This window comes from Chlorocebus sabaeus, chromosome 11, assembly GCF_047675955.1.
Source record: "Chlorocebus sabaeus isolate Y175 chromosome 11, mChlSab1.0.hap1, whole genome shotgun sequence".
In the NCBI taxonomy this organism is placed as follows: Eukaryota; Metazoa; Chordata; class Mammalia; order Primates; family Cercopithecidae; genus Chlorocebus; species Chlorocebus sabaeus.
Window position 1 is genome coordinate 78,728,761 of NC_132914.1, and position 18,465 is coordinate 78,747,225.

The 18,465-nt window shown below is 34.9% G+C and overlaps 1 protein-coding gene across 19 annotated transcripts in view; it reads right to left on the reverse strand.

Annotated features, from left to right (window-relative positions):
* Window positions 1-18,465, reverse strand: part of PPFIA2 (PTPRF interacting protein alpha 2) — a 508,377-nt gene that overhangs the window by 265,023 nt on the left and 224,889 nt on the right. For 2 of the 19 annotated variants that reach the window (XM_073020976.1, XM_073020975.1), the window contains exon 2: window positions 14,423-14,512. The exons of the other annotated variants lie outside the window; for them this stretch is intronic. In XM_073020976.1, the coding sequence (XP_072877077.1) occupies window positions 14,423-14,425 (3 nt within the window). In that variant the 5' untranslated portion in view covers window positions 14,426-14,512. The remainder of the gene's footprint in view (window positions 1-14,422; window positions 14,513-18,465) is intronic. 19 annotated transcript variants of the gene reach the window in all.

The window sequence follows — 18,465 nt, forward strand, 5'->3', positions numbered from 1 at the left end:
TGTATCATCAACAGTGGTAAGTACAGTGTACACATGCAGTAAGTGCAATATAATAACATTTTCTTATTTGAGAACAATTTTGAAAAGTAATGTCATCCAAAGGAACAGAGTTTGAAATGTTCATGGCCTGTTGTTAAAATCATCGCCCAGCTCTTTGGGAGGCCGAGGTGGGTGGATCACGAGATCAGGAGATGGAGACCATCCTGGTTAATAAAGATCTCTACTAAAAATACAAAAATAAATAAATACATAAATAATAGCCAGGCGTGGTGGTGGGCGCCTGTAGTCCCCGCTACTCGGGGGGCTGAGGCAGGAGGATGGCGTGAACCCGGGAGGCGAAGCTTGCAGTGAACCGAGATCGCGCCACTGCACTCCAGCCTGGGCAATAGAGCGAGACTCCATCTCAAACAAACAAAAAAGTCATTGCACATTTTTTCATAAAAATCAGTGATCTTGTATTATGAAACTAAATTGCATCCAAGACTGTTGAATTTTGTATTATAAAGTTTACATTGTAGATTGTTACATAAAGACAGCACCAAGGGTTAATTTTTGCAATTGTTCTTTTTCCAACCAAACATGATCATAAAATGCATTTACCTATGGGAATAAAGATGAATCAAATAAAATATTTGAAATATGACATTGTACATATACTTGTTCCATAATAGCTTTTTAAAAGTATTAAATCTATAGATGTGAAAGAAGAAAGAATATAAAAAATCTGAAACTAGACAAAAAAAAGTTCATTATGCAAGATATTTAAAGCTAGCTATTGAATTGCTTCAAAATAATTTATTGTAGGCTATTATTTTCTTCTTGATTCCACTGCCTACACCTTACCAGGGAATAAATAGGTACTCTCCTATGTGTGCAAACACCTTGTTTTTAGAAATATTAACCATCCACTGTGGATTTTATAGATACACTACAATATAAAATTGGATGTAACTCTGTATGTCTTACATGATCAGAAAAATATGTTACATTAAAAGAATATTCTTTCTGAAGACTGACTCTGAAAAATAAAGTTTTAAAAGGGCTTATACAGGGCGATTTAAATACAAAAAGTTGAATCAATCAGCACTACATCTCTGTAAGCACACAATAGGAAAATTTCTGAATGAGAAATTACACATGCTTTCTGTCATCAGGCTCCTGCTAGCTCAGTGCTATAATTCATCCTACACTGCTGCAAATGCATCTTTGTAAAAATTACAGCACTACTACTAACATTCCGTGCTTCATTTCACCGAATTTCAACCTAATCACTTCCCTGGCATCGAATTTTTTCCTCAGAAGCCCTTTTCCATGACAAATAACTCTCTTATCAACCTTGATTCTTCACAGAATGGTTTCCTCCAGCTTGCTTTGACTGCAAAAACTTTATTTAGAGTGCATCACTGTCCTATGATCCTCACTCACAGAGACAATATTCTGTATTAGTTAAGGTAGCGGTAGCTTCTGTAACAAATAAATCCTGAAATTTCAATAGAGGTTTTTCTAATTAGTGGACTGGGGGAATTTTCTCCCCACACTTACTCAAGGACTCAGGCTGATGGAGGTTCTACCATCTTTAGCATGTCGCTTCTAGTTTGCTCAAAGGATCAACACTCATCTATCAGAGGATTACATGAGATTATTTTTTGGCCAGGCCAGAAACTGATGTATGCTATTCTTGCCACTATTTCATTGGTGATAAATCTGTCATGTGGCTGCTCCTAACAGAAAGGGAGGATGGGATATACATTATACCCAAGTGCCCAGCAAGAAAGAAGAACAGTTTTGCTAAACAGTTAACCAGTCTCTCACAGTCCCATAGACTTCACATGCAATAGGCACAGGAGTTTGTTAGCATTTTTCTAGTTAGTAAATAGTTCCTTATTCCTACGACACTTGAACAAACTACATCTTTCTTAGAATTGACAACTCCCTATATTCTTATCTCTGTGAGATGTTTTAATCTTCACATGGTTGACCCATTTCAAAACGTATCTTCCTGATTAAAAAAAAAAAAAAAAAGTATTTCAACATAAATGTTCTTTACCGTCGACCTCTTCTGCTACTCATATTCATGGTCATGCATGCACCTCGCTTTGCACATTTTTGTCATTTGAACATTTGAACTATGATTAATTATTGAATACTGCATCCTTTTTTTTCATCTGCATGCCCTAGGAAATATTATTGCTTTTAATAATAGAACCCTGTAATAAAATCTTCACTGAACTACCCTTCTCATTCCTGGGGGTGGTATCTGTGCACTGTGTTGCCAAAAAAAACCTAGAGCTTACCTCTATAATGTGAGGAATGCTTAGAAAATGAAAATTTTCTACTAACTTAACAAGAGCTTAGACTGAACTTTTCCACCCCATACCTCTTGCTAATTTCAAATTAACCCACCAATAGCTGCTAAACCTTGGTCACAGTCTTGCTTTTTCTACATCTACTACCATGGTTAGTGAAACATCAGTTTCTCCATATCTTCCAAAAATATGAAAAATGAACAATTCTTAGAATAAAACCAAACTTTTAGGACTTCGGACCATCTAGTTACCTAGATGCCCTTCCCTTCTTTATCTGCCTTAAAAAAACTCACTTATTTTCCACTACCAAACTCACATATTATACATTGTATGATACCTCTGCTGCCCCCAGCAAAGCTGTGGGAGTGACTGCCACAACCTTGTTTTGAAAGGAAGTGCTGAAGAACATCAGTGCCCAAGAAGAGAGCTGCCTTGAGGGTGGGGCCACTTCAGACAGTCCCCATTGAGTCAATGCCCAATGGAGCCATCGGGGTAGTTCTATCCTCAAGACCATAGACTGGTAGAGCAACCAGAGTTCTATTCCAGCACAGAAGAGCTCTGGTGTGGGCTGCACCCAGCAAAACCAAGCAGGGCTGCCTGGAGCCCTGAAGCCCATTTGCCCAGTAAAGGTGAGAAGATGGAGCCTCTACCCCAGTGTGTCCAGAAGGAGACCTCTGCCCCAGTGGACTTCAAGGGCAGATAACTGAGTCAAAGAAGATTCTTCCACAACATTTATGTTTTGGACTTGTTCAGAACCTATCATTTATTTCTTCTTTCCTATTTCTTTCTTTTCCAGTGGGAATGTCTTTCCTTGCCTGTCCCACCATTATATTTTGGAAGCGCATAACTTGTTTAATTTCACTGGTTCACAACTGGACAAAAATTTGCCTCGGAATGAATTATATCTTGAGTCTCACCCATATCTGATTTAGATAATATTTAGATGAGACGTGAACTTTAGACTTCTAAGTTGATATTAGAACCAGTTAAAATTTTGGGGGCAATTGAAAAGAAATGAATGCATTTTACATTTGAGAAGGACATGGCTTTTTTGGGGACAGGGGCAGAATGAAATGGTCTAAATATATCCCCTTAAAATTCATATGTTGAAACCCTAATCTCCAAGGTGATGGCATTAAGAAAGGAAGCCTTTGTGAGATGATCAGCTGATCGGGGCAAATCTTTCATGAATGAGACTAGTGCCCTTATTAAAGAGGTCTGAAACTCCTTACCCATTAAAGCTGCCATGTGAAGTTACAGCAAAAAGACAACTATCTGTGAACCAGAAAGCAATCCCTTACTAGACACTGAATTTGAGGGTGTCTTGATCTTAGATTTCTAAGCATCCAAACTGTGAGAAATAAATTTCTGCTGTGTAAAAGTTACCCTGTTCTTGGTATTTTGTTATAACATCCCAGATGGACTAAGACACCTTCCTTAACAATTCTCTACCCTTTTAGATAGAGTTAGTTTGGCTCCTGTGATGGATAGATCCTATGGACAAGGTCAAGACACTGGTATTTTTTCCTCTGGTGTTCACTTTCTATACATACCCTTTTGTGTTACAGAACTTGTGACTTTCTCCTAGCCAAGGTGAAGAAGTGCAAAGATTTTTGCACATGTATTGAAGGTTCCAAATCACTTGCTTTTGGGTTAATCAAAAGGAATATTATTCTAGATGAGTTTGACTAAATCAGGTGAAAAGCCTTTTTGGAAAAATATATGAAGCACCCTGCAGGTAAGGGAAACTTTCCTGCTGAACTTGAAGGAAAGTGTAGGTGACCCCTAAGAGCTGAGGGTCTCAGTACTACAATCAAAGGGCCTAAATTCTAGCAGCCACCCTGTGAGCTTGGAAGAGGGCTCTAAGCTCCAGATGACAACTCAGATCTGGCCTCTGAAACTTTGAACAGAAGACTCACCTAGATTGTGTCTAGATTCCTGAATCAGGGAAATTGTGTGATAATGCGTGCTGTTTTAAGTTGCTAAATGTGTGGTGAGACTCCAAATTCCATAAAGGCAGGAACTATATCTCATTTATTAAATTCAGTAATCAGAACATATTTTATTTTTGGCTAGAATCATATAGATACATAACAAAATTCTTATACATTTTCCAACTATTCTTGTCTAAGTAATCTAGTCATTGGTTAAAAACAAAAGTAAAATCGGAAAATCAAAAAATCCTTATTAAAAATCCAGGTCTCAGGTCTCAATAGTGGACATTGATGGGTCCTTTTTTCCTTTCCAAGTACTTAGATATTAGACTAGGTATTTAGCCTTTTACATGCACCCCTGATAATTTAAGGAAAGCCAATTAATTGCCTACCTTCAGACAACTCTTTTAGCTTGAGACAGTATTTTTTTATTTCCCTAATCTCAAACATCAGCATAGGGATGTGACTTCAGTGAATCTCTTACTTGGAATGCCAGAAACAGAGTCATCTTTTTCCTGATAGCTGAGAATAAGGATGCATGTGGCACTGATTGCTAATGCAAGGCAACCTGTGGCTTTGAGTTTTGCCTGTTTGGGGATGGAAATAATACCATGAACTGAAGAGCAGGGAAACAAAATCAATTGTGTTTTTGATGACATGATTGAAGACCTGTACCACCACTGCTGAACCCTGTCTTATTTCTGGACTTGAGTCACCAGTAAATGTCTTTACTGTTTAAAGCCAGTTTTAGTTGGGATTCTGCAGCTTTAACATATAGTCCTAAGTGAAGCCATTTCTAAAACTATATTATCAAAGAATCACTAGGATTGGTATAAAGCAAACATTTGGTCATTTAATTATTCACAAGATGTCAAATAGCTGAATGGACAATTTTGTTAATACATCTTCACATTTCATGATTATGGAAATAGAAAAGTATGATTTTTTTAGATTAATGTTGATTTATAAAGACAGAAGCAATAAATTTTTAAAATATTTAACATTTTTGCTTAATATCTATCTCTAGCTCCTCAATACCCAGTGGTTCTGAGTAGGTTTAGTTTGCATATCATTAATATCTATTTTAATTGGTAGATACAGTTACTCATATATTAGAATTCTCATAACAGATTTGTACCTATGCTTCTAGCTGAGGGTATGACTTAAAAGTTAAAAGACAGAATTATTCTCTGGGAGAATTTAAATTAGCCTTTGATTAGAACCAATAGGGTGGCATAATACCAATACCAAGATGGTGGGAACTTCATATAATTGTAAAGTGGTGATGGCAAGGGGGATTAATTTTGCAAAATCCATGCCAATGATACAATAAAAATATTTGTGTCTTAATTTAGTCTTTGAAACATGTCATTATCTTTGCCTGCAAGAATTTGGCTAATCAATATTTCACTTTAGTAAGTGTCAGCACTGTAAAAGTAAGATGTAGAAACAGACCAAGAAACCAGCATTGGGCATCTGATGCATCATTACTTTTCTCTCTTTCCTGTACCATTCTCATCATGCTACAACTTCAATCATCCTAAGAAAACATGTTACTAATATTCTCATCTTCCATTTTCTAACACTAGGTATTTACTCCTACTATATACACCCTGGGTAGCTCCATTTTATGCTTCCGTTTAGAGTAAAATTATTTGAAGAAGTTGTCTCTTCATTGTATTGACTTCCACTTTTCTTAGTCTCTTTCAAAGCCTTCTGACAAATCTTAGCAAGGTCCCCTCCCGCTACTCAAATATATGCATAGTTCCTTCTTCACTTCCTTTTCTGAGTTTGTGTCCAAATGGAACCTTCTCAGGTAGGCCTTCCCTCATACTTTCAGTGTTTCCTGCTTTATTTTTTTCTTTAGTGCTTAATACTTATTTAATTACAGTTTATTTATTATATATTTCTGATGGACTGAATTCTTATATCCCCCCAAATTCATATGTTGGAACTCTATCACCTAATGTGACGGTATTAGGGCGTGGAGTATTTGGAAGGTAATTAGATGATGTCAGAAGGGTTTAGTGACGTTACAGGAGTCCTGAGAGAGCCTGCTTCTTGCCTGCATCATATAAGGACACAAGGCACCACCTATGAATGAAAATCTGCTAGGCTTTCACCAGATACCAAATCAGCTGACACTTTGATCTTGGACTTCCTAGCTTCCAGAACTGTGAGAAATAAACTTCTGTTGTTTATAAGCTACTCCGTTTATGGTATTTTGTTGTAGCAGCCTGAACGAACTAACACAACATTTATAATCACCACCAATCACTCCTCCTAGAATGTAAGTTCCATGAAAGAGAGTTTCTTTTTATTCTATTCACCTTATTATTTCAGTTCCTAGAATAGTACCTACCCCTTAGCAGATATTCCGTATTCCTTGAATGAATGAGAGAGTGCCATTGATCAAGTGAGCAAAAATTAGGGGAGTCACCAACAGTAGACAGAGGATCTCAGGGTACATCTTGAAGCAGGCAGGTCAATTGAGAGAAATCAAGAACTCAGATAGTGATATGGGTAACAGGAATTTAGAAGCTCAACCAAATGATTAGGTAAAAGACACAGGATTCCAAGTTCCAGAATAGAATTAGATAAAGTATCAGCTTTCTACTGAAAAAAAAATCCATACTCACTTTATATAGTCTAGAGACTGAATTTATTTCAAACCTGGCTGATTTATGAGTGGAATCAGGCAAATACAACTAATTTCTAGATATGAGGGGAAATAAAAGGAGTGCCTGACAATAGAATTGGCTTTCCATTCAAATTACTGAGTACATGTGTTCATCCCTAAGCAGCAATGCTTTATGATTTTCTATGACCACAAAATATAATTTAAGTTCACCAGTTTATAAATTTATTTACCAATAAATACACAGAAAAATAAATGACGAGTTAATGGGTGCAGCACACCAACATGGCACATGTATACATACGTAACAAACATGCACATTGTGCACATGTGCCCTAGAACTTAAAGTATAATAAAAAATAAATAAATTAATTATTTTTTAAAAAAGAAAAATAACACCAATACTAGAAACAATCTACAAATGTGTTGTGAAAAGCATTTCCATAGCAACATCAGAATAATTATCGCTATAATCAGCAGTAGAGAAAATGTGCTAAAGCCAAGCTTTATTTTTCTCAGAATCATGGGACTGCAGTGCTCACCCACACAACAGAATCAGCAGCATGAAAAACAACAGAAAATTATATTTTATGTATAAAACAGTCATTGAGCACTCTACAATTACATAGAAATCAATGAGTACAAAAAATAGATTAACAGCAATGAAAAGAGACAATTATGACATTTTTAGTGTCAGTAAAATGTATCATATTCTAATATGAGATTATTTTTCTAAAATTAATGCACTGTAGCTAGAGACCCAATTTTAGAAGAAGAAATAAAAGCTTATATCAAACATCTTAATTTGTAACTCATTCATGCAACTAGCAAGACTTCATCTGGAATCAAGAAAGACACACTTTCTCAGAGTCAATGGGTCAGAGAAAAGATGAAACTGACAACCCACAAGAGAACTATTCTTATTTTAATAGACAACATTAAACAAAGAAAATACTATAAAAATAAGTAGTTTTCTGTGTTACATAAAGATACAAGCCATGAAGTATAAAAACGAAGTCATCATAGATTTCTCTAGTCAAGCAAAGACACCTGTGTCTATTTGCTTATATTTTATTTACTTTTTCAGCATCAAGTGATAAAGTAATATCTTAATTTTCTTGAATTTTTATTTTTCTGCTATTTTCAATCTCTATGAGTGAAGAAAAACCCAATCCAATAGTCCACCAGGAAGAAATAACCTCCCAAGGAGACTATAAGCTGTATATTTATTCCAAGTAAATAGAGAGAGAGAGAAAGAGAGAGAGAGGCAGGGAGAGAGGGAGAGAAACATATACAAAAAGTAAGGGGGCGGGGAGAGAGAGAGAGAGAGAGACAGAGAGACAGAGAGAGAGAAAGAAAGATCCATATACCAGGATTGCTCCAGGCACTAAAAATACAAAGGCAAGCAAGGCCATTTTTTATTCAATGTCAGCTGAATGCTTTTAGAAATTGTAATTTTCCAATGGGGGTTGGCTAACTCCAGCTCCTCTGGTCAAATACAGCTGACTACTTGTTGTATGGTCCAGGTGCTAAAAATGTTTTTTTATACTTTTAAATGGTCCACATGGAGGAGAACAACACACACTGGGGCTACTGGAGGGCAAAGTGTGAGAGGTGGGAGAGGATAAGGAAAAATAACTAATGGATACTAGGCTTAATACCTTGGTAGTGGAATAATCTGTACAAAAAAACCTCATGGCACAAGTTTATCTGTGTAACAAACCTGCACATGTACCCCTGAACTTAAAATAAAAGTTAAAAAAAAAAAAACTATGTAGACCAACACATACAATGTTATAAACTAAAATAAGAAGAAAAAGAACTTTCAGAGAATATTACATGACTTATAAAAATTATATCAAATTCAACTTTCAGTGTCCATAAAGTTGTTTTATTGGAACACAGCCATGACCACCCAGTCTTTCATGCATTGTCTGTCGCTGCCTTTGAGCCACAAGAGCAGAGGTGGGTAGCTGACAGAGACTCTATGATCTCCCAAAGCTCAAAATATCAACTGTCTGGCTCTTTACAGAAAATTTTGCTGACTACTATGGAGTTAAGCAAAAATTTGACAGATATTCAGAAAAAAAAAAAATGAATACAATTTTAGTATCCTGAAAATTTGGAGCTTCAAAATAGGAAAAAATTTAAAAAGAAGGCAGAATTCTGTCAGAATTCTATCTGTCAGAAGGTGACAGATGCCCTCTCCTAAGAGCCAAAGAAATGCAAGATCCAATCAAGTGATGTAATAGCCTAGGTCGGGAATTTAAGCTTTGTGAATAGACCTGGAATTTGTGAACTGCAAGACCCAGTAGAGTAACTTTTTAAAAAATTGTTCAAATTTATTATTTTAGAAGGGGGCTCAGTGTGGCAACTGGAAGGAACAGAAAAACCACTCAGAATGTCCACAGCTATTCAACTCCTGCTCATCTGCAATCTCCAGTTGAAAAGCCAGTTGAAAAGCCAGCACATCCGCTGAAAAGGGTACAGTCTCCTTAGTAGTACACAGTAAATAGTAAGCCTGGATAAGCCCAGAGAAAACTGAGGAGGATAAAAAAGAGAAAAAAAAGAACCACATTATATTAATATCTGTGTTTAAAAAGAAATCTCTGCATATTTGGAATATTATGTATTATTTGCAATGTTTTAGACATTCTGTCCTTATTAGAGATAGAAGTCAGGCTTGTGATCGAAATTTAAAATGATTTAGAATTGTGACTTTAAGCAGAAATCTTATGTTTGTATGCAGTATTTACATAGTTAAGAAAACTCAGATTTCAATATATTAAGTCATCTGATTTCTCTTTTAATTGTCTAAGTTGTTTGACAGACAATATCATTACAAATTTTTTAATGTACACTTAAACTTTTATACATTTAAGATGTAGGAAGTTTCAATTCTTTGGTCTGAGTTACAAAAATAATTTCAATGCAATAACTTGAATTACTTTGCAATCAGTTTACTAACACCCAGTGAATATAAGCCATGCCAGTAAATCAAATTGGCATAAATAGCACAGAATTTATTCATCCAAAAATACCTATTAAGTAGTTACTTGTACTGTGTCTAGAATTCAATGTGACACTGCATATTTGAGATGAATGATAATGTCCCTGCCCTTCAGAAAACTAAAGAATGGTGGAAGACAGAGATAATTAAATTACTAGAGTAGAAGCATGATAATAGTATAAATGGAGTGTACCATGAAATCACACATGCAAAAAAAAGGAAACAAAACCCAACATCAAAAGATCACAGAGGACTTTCTGGGTGAATTAAAGCTTATGTGGAATGCTGACTAAAAATGAAGAATCCCCTAGGCTATAAATAGATCACACTTAGTCAGCTTACAAAGAACAAAACAAAACAATCATGAGGAAGAAGATAACTAATCACCAACAAGTGATAAGGCTGATTGAGATACTGGCAGGTGAGGATATTGCAAGATATGAGTTAGAAAGGAAGACAGGGTCTACTGTCCCAGGAACTTTGCAGAATATTTAAAGGATAAATTTTCTTCTAAGGGTAATGAGAAGGTTTTAAATATTATTTTATTTCTTTAAACAAGAGAGTAACACAGGTAAGGTACCCTTGAATGGAGTAGGACTGAAGGCGAAGAGATGAACTCAAAGGTTTTAATAATAATGGTACTAGTAAGTAATACTGAGGACAGTAGAATCCGAAAATGAGAAATTCAAAGAGCAAGGTTTATTAAATCACTTGTGGAAATAATTTCAAATTAATTTGATGTTAATTAGAAAATAAATATAATGGACCCATTTTTTGATAAATGAGCTGCTCAGTTCCTAAAAGGTCAGCATGATCTCAATGCAATCCATGGCTGCAACCCCAAACCACAACCTTTGGCCACAGTTACTTGGATCAAAAATTGTCTTTGGAAATAAAAGCAGCTGTGACATTTGTTATACAGAAAACTTTTGACTTGGGTGGCCTGGCTTTAACAGATGAGCAAATCCAGTCAAATTAGAGATTTAAAAATTCTCACTAGTAGGCTGTAGACTTTGCAGCTGGAAGATTATGCACCCTTGGGTTGTGGGGTGGACATTTTCAGATTTATGCAGGCTGATGACTCAGTCTATTTGTGGAAATAGGAGGACAGGGCAGAGCAGAGAGAAAAAAGGAAAGTGAGATGAAAATCATATAGTCCCTGAGAGTCTATCAGAGCAGCTCAGCTCCCAAAATCTTGCCAGTTGCCATGAGGTCAAGTAGTCCCTTCACTACCATTCTTGGATTTTGTGAGGCCCTTCAAAGCTTTACAATTCACTGTCTGTTCTTGATTTAGTTTACATGGGTTCCGTTGCTTGCAAACAAAAAGTCTCTGGGTAGAAAATGCAAAGAACCATTAATGATATAGATAAAATACTATACAGTTAGAAATTTCTTTTACTCTACCTACAAAAGAAAATTTTTTAGCTTCTCCTTTAATATTTTCAGTTACCAGACGCATAACTGTTTCTGATTACAATCTATCCCATTTGCAGAATTTTAGATATTCGCAGTGAATTCTTTTTATTATGATTAAATTTATCCTGATTCCCATTTTATTTTTAAAGCAAGAGCTATGACTCTTGCTTGTCTCTTTGTTTTCCTCATGCCATAACCTCCTTCTCTTAAGCAGAGTGCCTAAAAATGTTTTTAAAATTATTATTTGCATTTCCCCCCTCAACATATTAACTGAAGCAGTTTTTCACTGATAGAATAAAATCCCCCTTATCTCAACCAAGAAGGCAACTCCATTTAACAAATATCATTTAATATATATATTTTTTGTTAGTAATGTGTTTCTCATGTATTTGGGTTTTGGCCAAAACGTAGCTGACAGTGCAACTTTGTATCATAATGTTGGTGAGGGGCATTTAACTTTCTGAGTAAAGTTTCAGAGCTCAGTTTCATATCCAGTGTTACCAATATCTTGGTAGAAGGAAGGGATTTAATAAAATGAAATGTTTAACCATGATGGAAAGGGCATTGGATAAAATGTTCAAAATGCATTTAGGTATTGAAGTAATGGTCACTTCAATAATGAATTGAATTATGGTTCAATTGATTGTTAGGTATTGGTTCAATTCAGTATTAGGTATTGAATAATGGTTACAAATGACATCACAATGTTTTAATATAAAAGGATGACATCACAACAGTTTAGTATAAAAGGATATCCTATAAAGGTACTCACATTCTCCAAAGATTACGATTGTAGAATTTATCAAATTTATGCATATATTTTTAAATAGCTTGTATATTCAATTCCTTTCTTATCCTATTCTTTAGGCCTAGGTTATTTAAAAAAGCACAACCTAGAAGATCTAAACTTTATGCCAAATTAGGTGCTGGTAGATTATACTGAGTTACAGATTTTCTGCAGTAATTTTCCACAACTTGAAATTTTACACCTTTGAAAATTTGTGAATTTTGGAGGGCAGAAACTGAATTTGGGTGCAAAAATTGAATGAGAAATAGTTCTATAGTTATGAATATGTGAACAATGAATTAGAACTTATCAATGTTATAGCAAAAATCCTCTTTGATTATAATGGTTTCTAAACTCACAAATCTATCTATCTATGTATCTATCTATCTATCTATCTGTGATAATTTGTGAAATTATCAGGAAATATATATATATTTCCTGTCACTGTCCCATCCTACTAAATTTGCACAATAATATCATATTTGTCTTTAAATTATCACTCCCTTGCTAGATTTTTTTATCAAAATTAAAAAAAAGGAATGGGTAAAGAATATGTTTTATATATATACAATAGAATATAATTTCACCATAAAATCATGAAATCCTGTCATTTACAGCAACATGGATGAAAATGTAGGTCATTATGTTAAGTGAAATAAGCAAGGCACTGAAAGGCAAATATTGCATGTTCTCACTCATGTGTGTGAACTAAAATTTTCCTCTCATGGAGGTTGAGAGTAGAATGGTAGTTACCCGAAGCTGGGAAGGGTGCGTGTGTAAAAAGAGGGAGATAAAGAGAGGATTAATGGGTACAAATATAGAGGTAGATAGAATAAGTTCTAAAAGTCCATAGCAGAGTAAGGTGACGATTACTATAGTTAACAAAAATGTATCATATATTTCAAAATGTTAACTAGAAAAGAGGACTTAAAATGTTCCCACTACATAAAATCAAGAAATGCTCAAGGTGATGGATATCCTAAATGCCCTGATTTGATTATTACACGTTCCTTGCATATAACAAAATATCACATGTACTCCATAAAGATATACAAATATTATGTATCAGGAAAAATATTTTGAAACACTATTAATGCATTTTCTCTCTTGAAAATAATATTGGTGGCCGGGCGCGGTGGCTCACACCTGTAATCCCAGCACTTTGGGAGGCCGAGGCGGGCGGATCACGAGGTCAGGAGATCGAGACCATCCTGGCTAACACGGTGAAACCCCGTCTCTACTAAAAAATACAAAACACTAGCCGGGCGAGGTGGCGGGCGCCTGTAGTCCCAGCTACTCGGGAGGCTGAGGCAGGAGAATGGCGTAAACCCGGGAGGCGGAGCTTGCAGTGAGCTGAGATCGCGCCACTGCACTCCAGCCTGGGCGACAGAGCGATTCTCCGTCTCAAAAAAAAAAAAAAAAAAAAGAATATTGGTTTCTTTTTACTTTTTATTCTTTTAAAAATTATTATGAGGGACCCTAAAGACTAATAATTTACTGTTAAACTTTGAGTTTCAAATTTGACTCAGAAATTCATAGCAAGGCACGCTTTCAAGAGGGAAAGAACTTTTCTAGAAACAACCCAAGCACACTTTATATACATCAAGAACCAAAGCGGAGAAGACAGTTCATGAAGTCAGAAGTGAGAGCAGATAAAATAACTGCCACCCAAGAACTGTTTCAGAAGTAGAGGAGAGAAGCAAGAAGATGAGAAAAAAGAGAGTAGAGATGATATGCAAATGGCATGCTCCCTACTCAGTACTGAAATTCTGGGGCTGGAGAAGATGGAGTAGTTTGAAAGATTCAGGTTGATTGGAGAAATGGATAATTAGGGGGAGGTCTCCTGCTTCCCTTAGTATAGTCCTGGCAAGTTCCAATGTCTTCAGAGAAGTTCCCATTTTAGCAGGTGCTATGGCCACCATGAAACAAGAAGGTTTCAAATATGTGAATAATAAATTTGAACTTATAGTAAAGATCTTGGATCATCTTGGATCATCTTGCATTATAATGGTATATACATATATATGTCTCAATATAGCAAAATAGCCTATATTGGGTGAAAGGTTGCCTAGTTGAGTGGACATGAGAGCAGCCTCAGATGGTCTTGTACACTACAGCTTAGAGTATTAAATGTGTAATTGAAATTTTCAGGGCAATGGACGGCAAAGAGTATGCACAAGAAGTTCTGAGAATGCTGGTGGACTTCAAGAGGACTGGGTTCAGGAAAAGTGGGTTCCAGAGTCTGGGAACTCTTGATTATTGGCAAAGGCCAGATCTACAGTCACCAGCAGTGGATTTCAGACAACACTTGAAAGACAAGATGGTACCCACCATATCTCAGTGGACACTAGGTCATGATGCTCAATATCCTGAAAGGCAGAATCTCACTGTAGCAGGTGCCATGAGATCAGGTTGAGACACCTAAAATGAAGAACATCTAACTCAATAACACAAAAATACATACATTTCTCTCTCCTTCTACATACTACCTTGGCAAGGAAGGAAAGAAAAAAATTCTTAAGACAGAACGACCCCCCAGCAAACACACACACACACACACACACACACACACACAAACTAGTGAGAGTGTTTCAAACTAAAGGAGACTGAGATCTCTTTTATGACATGTGTTGCTTTATATGAGGAAATGAAAGTTCAGGAGAAAGAAGATATTCATCATAGAAGACAGGAAAATTTACAGGAATTTATTTTCTTTCATTTTTAGGAATTGTGTGAAAATTTCACTTGCTATAACTTGGCAAACTCCTTATCCATCCTGCCTTTGTTGTAACTGTGTATATATCTACCTTTTCTAAATAAAACCAGAATATAACACAAGGTAACATCTAGGAAGAAAGCATTAGCAATCTGTGCTATTAGCCACTTCATTAAATCAGACAGGTCATAAAAAACAAGCAAAGCCAGATTTTCAAATTTGTTCCTCAGATTCATTTTCACACATCATCAAATCTAAGTCTTCAGTGAATATATGAGTGTTATAAATATAGGCAGCATCTCAGCCTGCAAAGAATACACTATGAGAATTAATTACCAAAGCACTTAAAATTCATCAAAATCACAACAAAGCTGACAACTATTATTTACTTCCATATCACATTAGTTGAAGATTAACATGAAGCAAGATAAATGTATCATCTGTTCTGAACTATCTACACAGTAATCATCTCTGGCTCAGCGTAATTTCCAAATTTCATTCTAACATACTCATGAATACTTAATATTACATATAGCCTGTACTTTTATCTGAAACTTTTACGGTGCTTTACCATAAAAGTAATAGCTTTTAATTATATTTTCCAAACCACTCGAATGCCACATTAAGAAATAGCAACAACCTTACATTAGATACCAACAAGTATCTTTAGATACCGACAAGTACATTAGATACCGACAAGTATTGTTTCTCCAAACATCTTTATTACAGAAAATTAAAAAATTAAAACTTTTCCTTAAAGTTCTAAAATTTTAAATTTTATATTAAAAAAGATCAATTTATTCAATTTCCCACAGGGATACCAAAAAAAGTGAACGGCAAGTTGACTACTGAAGATTACCCAATTAGTAATAAATTTATTGAGTTTATTGCAGATTATTCAATTAATATATGCATGTGTGCATATATATAAATATATGTAAATACATATATACATAAATACATGAATATATATACATAAATACATATAAACATAAATAGATATATACATAAATATATAAACATAAATACATATATAAATATATAAGCATAAATACATATATACACAATATATGAATATTTCATATATTTCATATACAAAAATATATTCACATATTTATGTATATATGTATATACAAATATATATACATGTGATATTTTGTTACATTCATGGAACATGTAATAATCCAATCATGTATATATGTATAAATGTATATACATATATATACACACACACATATGATATTTTGTTACATGCATGGAATATGTAATAAATCAGGGCATTTAGGATATCCATCACCTTGAACATTTCTTGATTCTATGTAGTAGGAACATTTTAAGTCCTCTCTTCTAGTTGTTAACATTTTGAAATATATGATATGCATATATACATAAATATATTTATATATATAAATAAATATATTTATGTATATATGCATATCATATATCATATATGTATATATACACACATATATACAAATATACGTACATAAATATACATATATATAGTTTCGAAGAAAAATAGAAAATAACTTCACCATTAGAAGATTCTCTCTGAGATGTGGTAAGGAGAAGAGGAAATGAATTTTTTCTTTTTTTTTTAGGTTAACATGACATAGCTAGAAAAACACGCTATATTTCAAATATACCAGTTAAGACTGATGGGATAGTAAACATTCTTTAAAATTCATGATAAGTTCTCCACCAGTTACTGACAGCTTTATAGTTTTACATGAGTAAATATTGATTTATTAAGTATATACTCTTTATAGAATACAATATAGCCCTAAAATCTGAGTGGGAAGCAGAAGGAGAAAGAATTTCAAAAGAAATGAAAAATAAGCATCTTCTAATGAAGCACTTAAATATATATGATGTTGTAGGCAAAATGAAAAATTTAATCTGGAACATTTGTAGAGAAACCAGCAACAGAAGATAATTCTTTGATGTGTTTAAAGTGTAAAAAAATTCTGCTAGGACAATTATGTAGTATATGAATTTCAGTATTTAAACATTTGACTTTTCCCGTTATCTCACAAATCCTCCCTACTGGCAATGGAGACACCACATCCTTATTCCAACACTTATAAGTAAAAAAGAGAGAGAAATACAAGAAGAGAAAGAGGTAAGGGAGAAGTGAACAAAACGAAAGTATGGCCCTAATTACAATCAAAGGCATCCAAAAATACAGAACTGAAAAATCAATTATTCCTTACCGTGTGCCTTTGCCATCCAATGCCAAATAAAAGAACTGAGTGTACTTGGATTCCCTCTTGCCCCTCACACCAGTGTTTTGTGGACCACCTACTCATCGAACCTGGTACCTGAGATGCCTCCCTTATAACTCTTGGTAAACTTAGACGTTCTCTATAGACCACGTATTCTAATGTCAACATGCCTCAACTAGAGTGCATATCAAGACATATTTTAAGAATCCCTTCTTCCTATTAGACTGTTCATGAGTTCTTTCTTTTACCAATTTTTCCAGGGCCTGTCACCATGCCTGGCCTGCCCCATGTCTGACCTCTGCAAATGTTCAGTTAGAACAAAAGATGAACTCTAAGGGAGAAGAGAACTGGCTGGCTATAAGGGATCTCAAGATGTAACATTTTCTTACTGAATCTTCCCTAGACCGGTGCCTTCCCTGCAATGTTTTGGGGTTAAATATTTGATTTTGCTCAGGACACTAACAGTGGATCTATTTCTCAAACTTAGACTCACATTATCCATGTTTGTAATCTGATAATAAGCAAAAGTCCCAAGAAATGAATAGCAGGCTTCATAGTATAGTAGGTAGGAGCATAAATCTTGAATTGAATTGAATCAAATGTTACCCCAACTAGGTTGTAGTGTTAGAAATTTATTATATCCCAATGAACTTGTTTCCTCCCTTGCAAAATAAGCATAAAAATCATCACCTTAATAGTTGGTTGTGAACATTAAAAATGATAAGATATGGTGAATACATAGCACAATTACTGCATATTCACAATAAAGAACAAATGTTGATATTTTCATGACAATATTAAAGAAAAGAAGTTGTAGATCTTGATAATCAATCCATTCCTCCATTGTATGCATGTTTATGGCTGTCAGACACTATTCTTAATACATGGATATATTATTGTACAAAACACAATGGAGTTTAGGTTCTAGTGCAGATAAAGATAAACAATAAAAATACACAATAAATATGTTTTATGTAACAGAGAGAAGATATATGCTTTGGAAAATATAATAGAGGATGTTCAGGAAGATTGGAAATGCTGAGGATGAGGGAAGGGGGATTGCCATTTTCAGTTGGGAAGTCCCAGTAGATATCATAGAGAAGACACTACTTCAACAAAGACTTGAAAGAAGTGAGCATGCGGCTATCAGGAGTAAAAATATTTTATCATAGAAAACAGCAAATACAAGGGCCCTAAGGTGTAATGTATTGTCCGTTTTGTGGAACAGGATGGAGGCTGATGCAGACAACGTGGAGTGAACTACGGAAAAGATAGTATGAGGTGAAGTCAGAGCATGAGCCATGTCCATGGGTCATTCTAAGAATGTTGGCTTCTATTTGGAGTAAGACAGGTATTCTGGAGGGTTTTGAGGGCAATAATAACAAAAGTTAAGTTTTAGCATCACTTTGGCTGCTGCGTGGAGAATAGACCAT